The 9,556-nt window shown below is 43.0% G+C and overlaps 1 protein-coding gene and 1 pseudogene across 1 annotated transcript; both read left to right on the top strand.

Annotated features, from left to right (window-relative positions):
• The first annotated feature begins 759 nt into the window (after positions 1–759).
• WFDC9 (WAP four-disulfide core domain 9) lies at positions 760–2,130 on the top strand. The gene is made up of 3 exons (XM_057704038.1): positions 760–850; positions 1,864–2,008; positions 2,076–2,130. The coding sequence occupies exons 1-3, from the start codon at positions 760–762 to the stop codon at positions 2,128–2,130; spliced, it is 291 nt and encodes a 96-aa protein (XP_057560021.1).
• A 5,077-nt stretch (positions 2,131–7,207) lies between these two features.
• Positions 7,208–8,680, top strand: LOC130833909 (protein cornichon homolog 1-like; annotated as a pseudogene).
• Positions 8,681–9,556: the final 876 nt, after the last annotated feature.

Here is a 9,556-nt window from a genome sequence, read left to right on the forward strand (position 1 = left end):
CACTTCTGGGCAAAGCTTTTGACTAATAAGATCCCCTTCAAAATCCTCTCTTATAACTCCTTCAACTTTGGATCATCTATGTAGATGAAAGTTTTATTTTTTAAATTTTCAGTATTTAAAAAATTTTTATTAATTTTTATTGGAGTATAATTGCTCTCAATGTTGTTGTGAGAGTTTTGTTTTTAAGTTTGTTTGGTCAGCAACTTTTCTCAAGTCGTGCTGAGTAATCTACCTCATCTACTCTGTCTTAAGGCCTCAGCTAAAACTTCCATTATATCATCCTGTTACATATGTTCTTAATTAACAAACCAGGACACTTCATGTGTTCTATTCTTCCAATTTCATAAAAACAATGATGACAACATAAAAGTATACATGTATACGGTTGTCTCTGGGTGGTGGAATTGTTAATGCTTATTCATTTCCTCTTTGTATTTTAAAAAAAGTGACACAAACTGAAGATTTATTGCTTTTTGGTCAGAAGAAAAACAATGCATTTTTAAAAGAAATAGTTTTGTAAAGGAAGGGGTACATAATGTGAGATGGGGAAGAAGCCTGGGGAAGCCAATGGCTAGCTTGCTGTGTTGTTAGATGCCAGTGGGTGGAAAGGGAAAGTAGGAGAAAGAATAACACAGTATTTACAAGCACTTTCTCTTTCTTTCCTACCCTATTCCCCTTAATCCCTTTTCTACCTCTAGCAACATTGGGAAAGGACTTGTCTTCTGCTAAAACTTAACCCAAGCACACGTAGAAACTACCATGAAGTCCTGGGTTCTCCTACTCATCACGCTCACCTGTGAGGTTGTGATGCTTCTGCCCGTGCTGGGAGGCCTCAAGAACCAACTTTTCTGTAGGTGGTGTGGCAAGGGAGGAGGGTGCTCTGCCCAGGCCTGGGATATCTGGCATAACTGATTCAGGGTCCACATTTCTAGGATCACCCTTTAGAGGACCAGAACCCTCCTTCAAGCAGAGACATCCAAGAAAGATTAGGCTGGATGTTCCCAATCTGGCATCTCTTCAAGCTTCCTCTCCCAGCTCTGAAAGCAATAGTGGGTACATGGAAAGGGAACGTAGCTTTTGCCCCCATTCCATAAGCCAGTAGGAAACAATGTTTGCCAGTGTCAGACCACCTTGGGTAGAGGAAACACCAACACAGAGCTTCCCTCTGAGCCCATATTTTCAGAATCTCTGTGCCTGATCTGAGTGAGCCTTTGATGAATACCAAATGGGTACTCTTCAACACATTCATTTAGCTTGAGGGGAAGAATCTTTTAGAAGATTCTATGAAAAAATGTAAAAAAAATTAAGGGATCTTTATGAGTCAAAGTTTGGGGGTCATAAGAAAATGGGGTAATGAAGGACCTCAAGGGAGGGTTATGGGCCACTGAAAGACATGGAATTTGGGGAGAAGCTGAGTGCTTAGGTGGTATCATCAGGGAAGTGAGTAGGAAGAGGGAAAAGTCAGTTCCTATTCTCCCCTGGCTCAGTTTTCCAATCTGAAAATTGAGTATGAAGAGTGGAACTAGAGAATATTGCAGGTCCTGAAATCTAAAGTTATACGGGAACAGATTTGGTGAGGCGGTGTCATCTGTGATGCGGTTGTCCTAGGTCTCATCTTTAGGGAACTTAGAGAGAACCCAAAGGCCTGCAATCCTGTGGGAACATGTGGAAAGAGGGAAGTCACGTCATGTCAGGATGGTCTTCTGTAGAAAAGCCACTGGCTAGAGTTCATAGAAAGGATTCTCTTCAAAAGCAGAAAAATACTTTGTGGCTTAGAGCTCAGGGATTTTTAAGCTTGAGAAGAGTTTCTTCTCTAAGTTGTGGGTGGATGGACACTGCCAACTTCTACCGTCTCAATTCCAGCTGAACTAAGAGATATTGACCAGTGCTGGGTACAGCCTCCATCATTAAAGTATTGTGTAAAACGGTGCACTAATGCAAAGGGATGTTCCTTTCCAAACCATACATGCTGCTGGACCTACTGTGGAGACATCTGCTTGGACAATGAGTGAGTTGGTTGGGGTGGGAAGGCTGGGCCTGGGGATGCTCCCTTGCTGCTCCTTGCCCTCTTTCAGGAGCTATGAGCTGGAACAGAAGACTCAGTCACCCAAATCCTGGGCAAAGAAATAGGCAGCATAAGGCAACACCCTCTTGCCGCCACACCTAGGCTTCCACTCACCGCATAGTAAACCAAGATACCAGCATGGGGGTCTCCACATTTTTTTTCTCACTCTCATTCAGTTCGCCCCAAACATCACCTATCAGTTTGTTCATCCCTCCCTTGTCCAAGGTCCCAATTATTGCCTCCTTAGTCTGGCCTCTCCATTGGCCCTTTATCTCAGCCAGGCCCAAGGAAACCCAGTCTCTATCTGTCTGCTCCATTGGCAGGCCTCTTGAGTGAAATTGATTAAAAGTGGGTAACTCCTGATCTTACAGGAAGAATTCCTGTTCCCATTAACTGGGGTTAAGGGTGCTATTAACTTTGGGAATGGATGTCCCCCGGAGTTCCCTGACTTTTAACCATTTACCTTTTCTCTTCCAGAGAACCCTTTAAATTCATGCTAAAACCCTAGATTCTAGCTGACCCCCTGCTAGTGTGAGTTGGAGGTTAACTATGTGGTCAAGAAGAGGGCTTCCTGGTTCTCTGCTGGGATACCCACTCGCTCCAGCTGTGGACCTCTCTGTTCTCTCCTTGACCTCTCTATCCCGAGAAAGCTCAAGTCTTTGCCAAATAAACGGATCCATCAACCTGAGGGCTCTGTGTTTTTTGGTACTTCATCCCTGTGACTTCACTTCTTTCATTATAATCCCCTACAGCCCATGAAGGCATTGCCATCCCATCATTGGCACAGGCACCCAACTCTGCCTTCCAGTTAGACTAATGCATTAGTCAGGTATGCCCACGGCTGTAGCAAAAATTCAGAGATTTATAAAAATCTCATGGGGTTAACACAGTAAAAGTTTATCCTTATTCACAATACGTAAGGGTGATGAGTGAACAGCCACCCATGCTGTGATTCGAGGACCCTGGCTCCTCCCATCTATAGCTCCATCATCTCCTAGGGCCTCTTCTGCATCCAGCTAGAAGATGGGAGAAGAAAGGTAACGCAGAGGCTCAAACAGAAGGGCCAGGCCTAGAAGTGGAGTTTGCTGTTTCTTTCTACATTCTATTTGCTGTAATGTAGTCATGTTGTCCCACCTATTTGCAAAGAAGACTAAGAAATATAGCCAAGCTGTATGTCCAATAAGAACAGGAAAGGGGATTTGGTGAACACACAGCAGTCTCTGACCTGCCTATTTATGCAAAGCCAAACTCCTTCAGTAAGACCCAAGACCTTGGCTTCCACGCCACTCTGGCCCATGGAACAAGCACCCCATGATAAGAAACTGGCATTGCCTGTCATTAGGGAAAGCATTCCTGCCCTCCAGGTGGGTAGTCAGAGCTTCCAGAATGATTCCTCCTTCTGCCATCCCTAGTATCCTCTTATTTCTGCCAGGTCAGTTTTGTCTGCCTGGCAGATTTATCTGGGTAATATTACTCATATCCTGAGATTTCAGGGATTTCCTGCCTGTATTGTTTCCCCAAATTTTACCTGAATTTTTACCATTTGTCATCAGTATCTTGAATATCATTTAAAAAATATAACTCCCCCTGGATGAGGGGTACCTACTATATATCCAGGCTTGTGTCTCTTCCGGGTCCAGAGGACAAGGTATTCTCTTTGATGGATGAGTCAGTCTAAGTTGATAACTGAGTCATGCTTATCAATTTGTAGCCTGGGGAAAGACTCAGGAATGTGATATAGCCAAGACCAAGGCCAGGCAAGAGACTAAATCCTAGTAGAACACTGGTTAGTGCCTTCAGGCTTAGAGTAATGAAAAGGGATAATGGATCAGGGGCTCAGGTAAACATCCTTCAGTAGTGGGACTCCAGTCTCCCCACTATGGAGTGCCACTGGGGATTTCCCTTCACTACCATAGTACTATTTTACTTTCTCCTGGATTAGAAATCCTGTTTCCTAGATCCCACCTCTTTCTCTTTCTTAACCTCATTTTGGTAATATACACCCTACAGGGGCTTCCTGAGAGAGAGTACTTGAGAACTAACTAAATAGAATACATTTAAAAAGTTGAGGGACTTCCCTGGTGGCACAGTGGTTAAATATTTGCCTGCCAATGCAGGGGATATGGGTTTGATCCCTCGGCCGGGAAGATCCCACATGGCACGGGGCAACTAAGCCTGTGTGCCACAACTACTGAGCCTGTGCTCTAGGGCCCGCCGAGCCACAACTATTGAGCCCACGTGCTGCAACTACTGAAGCCCACGGACCTAGAGCATGTGCGCCGCAACAAGGGAAGACACCAAAATGAGATGCTCTCGCTCCGCAACAAACAATAGCCCCAGCTAGCCACAACTAGAGAAAGCCCACGTGCAGCAATGAAGGCCCAACACAGCCAATAAATAAATAAATAAATAAATAAATAAATAAATTTATTAAAATAAAAGTTGAGACTGTTCATGCCTTCATTCTACTCTTATCATAATATATAGTTTGGTTCGTACATCAATTTGGATTAGTTTCAACTGCATGTAAAGCAATAGCAAAGAAAATGGTGGCTTAAATAACAGAGGTTAATTGTTTTTCATGTACAGGATTCAGGATTTAGGTATCCAGAACAAGTTTGATGGCACCACGAAGCCATAGAAGATCCAGGCTCCTTCTGGTCCACTGTCCTTGATGTGAGGCTTCCATTTTCAAGGTCACCTCATGATCCACAAGTACCGAACAAGATATCAGATGTTCTCCTCAACCAAGTGTAAAGTTCAGGCAGATTAAAAAGTTAAATCAGAGTAAAAAAATTCAAAGCATAGCAAACCTAGAGGAAAATGGAATAGACTATGCCTTAAAATTTGAGGAAGAAAGACTCTAAGGCCTTAATAATAAAAATGGCATTTGGTGTCACATTTTTGAAATATTAATCATTATTTCAATTATTTCAATCATTACTTCTGCAATTCCTTTTTTTCCATCAAGTCTTCTCACCATGAAACTAGAACGTGGTTTTTGTCAGTAAAATACTTATATAATAAATAGGTACATTTTTTTGGAATTAGTGAACTAAATTTTTTTAATTGAAGTATAGTTGAGTTACAATGTTGTATTAATTACTGCTGTACAGCAAAGCGATTCAGTTATACATACATACACATTCTTTTTTAAAATATTCTTTTCCATTATGGTTTATCATAGGATTACAGTTTTTAAAATTTGGGAGTTTGCAGCTCTCCTTTATGAAAGGTAAATGACCCTAGTATCTATCTATATCTAGTTAATGGATAATTGATAATACTTCATTACTTTTCTTCAGTCTTTTCCGTGTTTTTCAAATTGCTAAAGAGTAAAATGATAAAGTTACAAAGAATTCATTTCTGCAACCAGAGGAGTATAAAGTACAAGAGAAGGAAAGTACTTCATGAGATGTCAACGCCCAGCCCAGGAGTGGTGGCTGAAAAGGAGAGAAGGTAGAACCAGATGGGGCAGTGAGACACCAGTCACATGGTCTCCCAACTCCCCGCCCTGAAACCCTTCTCTAGCCCCTGCGGAACCTGGTGAAATCCTGGGTCTCCTGCCAGACGCACCTTCAGGTGTCCAGGATAAACATCATGGAGTGGTTGGGTCCCCAGTTGCTGATGCTGTTCTGTGTGGTGATCCTGCCAGTTTCAGGAAGCTGGAAAGAAAGAGTGGATTCTTCCCTTGAATTTCCATCTTTCAGTAGGTATTCTGGCTGGGCTTCAAAATGAAGAGTGAGTAGGAAACAAAAGGACCTTTCTCGGTCCAATTGCAGAGAGGAACCAGGGGCTGGCATGCATAAAAGTATTGGCTCCTTTTTTAAAGCCAAGGAGAGCTGAATGTTTAGTTCTCAAGCCTGAGGGTCTCCTAATGTTACAAGTAATACAATGTTTTTAATGTGTGTATATGGTGTTTTTGTCTGGGGGGACGCTTAGCTGTGAAACGCTCCACAAAGTCCAGAGCTTAGCTTGAGTTACCAGGAGTTTATGTTCTCAGGAGTTCCAAGGACAAGCAGCAAACTGAAAAAGGACTATTAATTATTTCTTGAAATAAGCCCTTTGTTTATGGACCTAGTTCACATCATTGGGTATGGAGAGGAGAAATAAAACACATGCTCGATGAAGAGAAATTTGGAACCACTGGTGTAAAAAAGTTGAAATCAGTAGAATTGAGGGGAGAATAGTGGGTAAATAACTAGTGATAAAGGTTTCTAGGGAAGAGGGACTTCCCTGGCGGTCCACCGCAGGGGGTGCAGGTTCCATCCCTGGTTAGAGAACTAAGATCCCGCATAGCTGTGTGCCCCCCCCCCCAAAAAAAAAGTTTTCTAGGGAAGAACTAGGTTTGAGGGCCATTTCCGCCAAAGGTGGAACAGTGAACCTCCAAGGCAGGTTCTTTCCCTGCTCTGGGACTCCCACCCTGTAAAATGAGAGTGGGGGAATAGAAGATCTCTTAGGACTCTTTGTTCTGAGACTTGGGTTTCAGGACCCAGGCTCTGTGAGTTTATTTTTTATTTTATTTTATTTTTAAATATTTATTTATTTATTTGGTTGCACGGGGTCTTAGTTGCAGTAGGCGGGCTCCTTAGTTGTGGCATGCAAACTCTTAGTTGCAGCATGTGGGATCCAGTTGTCTGACCAGGGATCGAACCTGGGCCCTCTTAACCATTGCGCCACCAGGGAAGTCCCCAGGTTCTGTGAGTTTAAATTCCATGAGGGTGATTTCAAGGGGTCTGTGTGTGTTGAGAGAGGGGCTGGGAGCAGGATCTTGACTCCAAGCTCCAAAAAGTCCACCTAGATCCCTGGGCAGGGAGATGAAGAAGAGAAATCAATGGAGTGGGTCCTGGGGTCTTGGAGTGGCTGATAATAGTGAGAGAAATTCTTCTTGGGGGAGTCAGTGCTCATATACTCCTTCTAAGTTGAACCAAAGCTGAAACTGAAGCCGTGCAACAAGATTCCCACTAATGAGCAGTGTGCCACCAACTGCAAGTTTCACACGGAATGTCAACCTGGTCATCGCTGCTGTAGTGCCTTCTGTGGAGATGTCTGCATGCTTCTCAAGGAAAACGGTAGAATCTAAGAATTACCTTTCCTTGCCATTCGGTTCTCAAAGACTATGGACTCCCAAATTGTGGGGAGATGGATAGCAGGAGTCTCAGCCCCCCCAGTTCCAATATCCAATCCAACCTGGGCACCCCTGCCCCTTCATCCATCTCAGAGTCCACACTGCCCACCTGTGGGGCTACCTAATTTACCCAAACCTCAGGAGGTCTGACATTTGTGTCTCCTTGCTCATGGTTGACTTAATATATCCCAGGAGAAGGCTTGTGTGAGCATCCCCTTCACCATGGAACACATCTCTGCCTCCAGGGTTTGGGAGCATCTGTTACATTTAAAAGAAACGTGTTTCTCTGGATTGTGTGACTCCTGAGTACCTATCCCTTCTCTCTTCCAGTGAGCAGCAATCTGGACCACAAACTCAGCAGCATCCTGTCCACTGCTGAGCCCACAAAGCACCAGTGAGAGCTGGAGGATACCTGGGAGGCCTTGGAAGAATGTGCCATGATCTCCAGTAGGGTCATCTTCTTGCCTCAGCTCTGGGTGGGGGAGTGGGCCCTGGGCAATGTCTCTGCCAACCCTCTTCCCTAAGCTATTATGTTATCAGCTTTAACTCCTTGACAAAAGAGCTGTGACAGTAAACCAGACTTCCATTTCTTCTTCCATAGTCCCTGTTTCGTTCGCTGACCACCCCCACCCCACTTTACCCAAGCCCCCAGCTCTTGCCTCCCAGTTTGGATCTCCCTGCCTTCTTACCCTGTAGGGGCTTGATGCCCTCAGCCAAGACTTCTGGATTCTACTCTTTGTCCGTTAACTAACATCCCTGGGATGTTCCTATGGCTACAGAAAACACCGTTCCTCTGAGATCTCCATACTTTGGTGCAGGCTTTCCCCCATTATCTCAGGCCTGTGATTTAACTAATCCATGCGATTATAATCTTACCTAAAGGTAATAGCCCCAATGGTCTAGAATGGAAAGGAAATGCCACAGGCCTCCCAAGTTTTCTTCCCGGACAATACCTAATGTGTTACCCTTATTTTCTCAATTATTTGGGATCTACAGAGATGTTTCAAATGTAAATACTCCTAGAAAGAATAAGCAACCCGGCTCCTCCTCCCCGGCCCCGGCGTTCACGTTTGTGGCCTTTGGCTATAAACTGGCCCTGCCGCTCACCGCCGCGCTCATCTTCTTCGCCATTTGGCACATTATTTGATGAGCTGAAGACTGATTACAAGAATCCTATAGACAAGTGTAATACCCTGAATCCTCTTATCCTTCCAGAGTACCTCATCCATGCTTTCTTCTTTGTCATGTTTCTTTGTGCAGCGGAGGGTCTTACACTGGGTCTCAATATGCCCCTCTTGGCATATCATATTTGGAGGTATATGAGGAGACCAGCAATGAGTGGACCAGGACTCTATGACCCTACAACCATCATGAATGCAGATATTCTAGCATATTGTCAAAAAGAAGGGTGGTGCCAATTAGCTTTTTATCTTCTAGCATTTTTTTACTACCTACATGGCATGATGTATGTTTTGGTGAGCTCTTAGGACAACATTCAGAAGAGTTGGTCCAGTTAAGTGTGTGCAAAAAGCCACCAAATGAAGGGATTTTATCCAGCAAGATCCTGTTTCCAAGAGCAGCCTATGGAATCTGATCACTTTAAAAAATGATTCATTTTTAAAATGTTTCCACATTTTTTGCTTGTGGAAAGACTGTTTTCATGTTATACTCAGATAAAGAATTTAAATGGAATTACGTATAAATTAATATAAAATGATGCCTCCGGTGTTGACAGGTTTGAACTTGCACTCCTTAAGGAACAGCCATAATCCGTTGAATGACTGCATTGATTATTAACTGTCCTTAGTCCATTGGAAGCTTTCATTTATAAGAACTTGTAGGGCTCATTGTGGTTTTATGGAAATGCCATTTAATTATGAATTAGCTGTAGATATCAGATAGATATCTGACCTGTGGGAAACTTCATGGGTTTCCTCATCTATCATGTAGGTGATTATATATGGATGCACTAAAAAAATAAGAGTGGGAGATTTTTTCCCTTCAACCTGAAATATTATCCCTGTATATTGCATGAATGAGAGATTTCCCAAATTTCCACCAGAATAATATACTTGCTTTAATGCTTAAGCATAAGTGAACATGATATAAAAATATATGCTGACTTACTGTGAAGAATGCATTTAAATCTATTTTAAATGTTTGTGAGACATTACTTCTTAAGAAATTGGTTATTACACTTAATGTCCTAATCTGGTGGTAAGGTAGTCTTAAGAATTTGCAAGTACTTTAGATTTTCAAAACTGAATGGGAGAGAGTATTGTATAACTGTCCTGCTGTTCCTTTAGTGCAATACAATAAAATTCTGAAATAAAAAAAAAAAGAATAAGCAAACTTCAGAGGGT

This window comes from Hippopotamus amphibius, chromosome 12, assembly GCF_030028045.1.
Source record: "Hippopotamus amphibius kiboko isolate mHipAmp2 chromosome 12, mHipAmp2.hap2, whole genome shotgun sequence".
NCBI lineage: Eukaryota > Metazoa > Chordata > Mammalia > Artiodactyla > Hippopotamidae > Hippopotamus > Hippopotamus amphibius.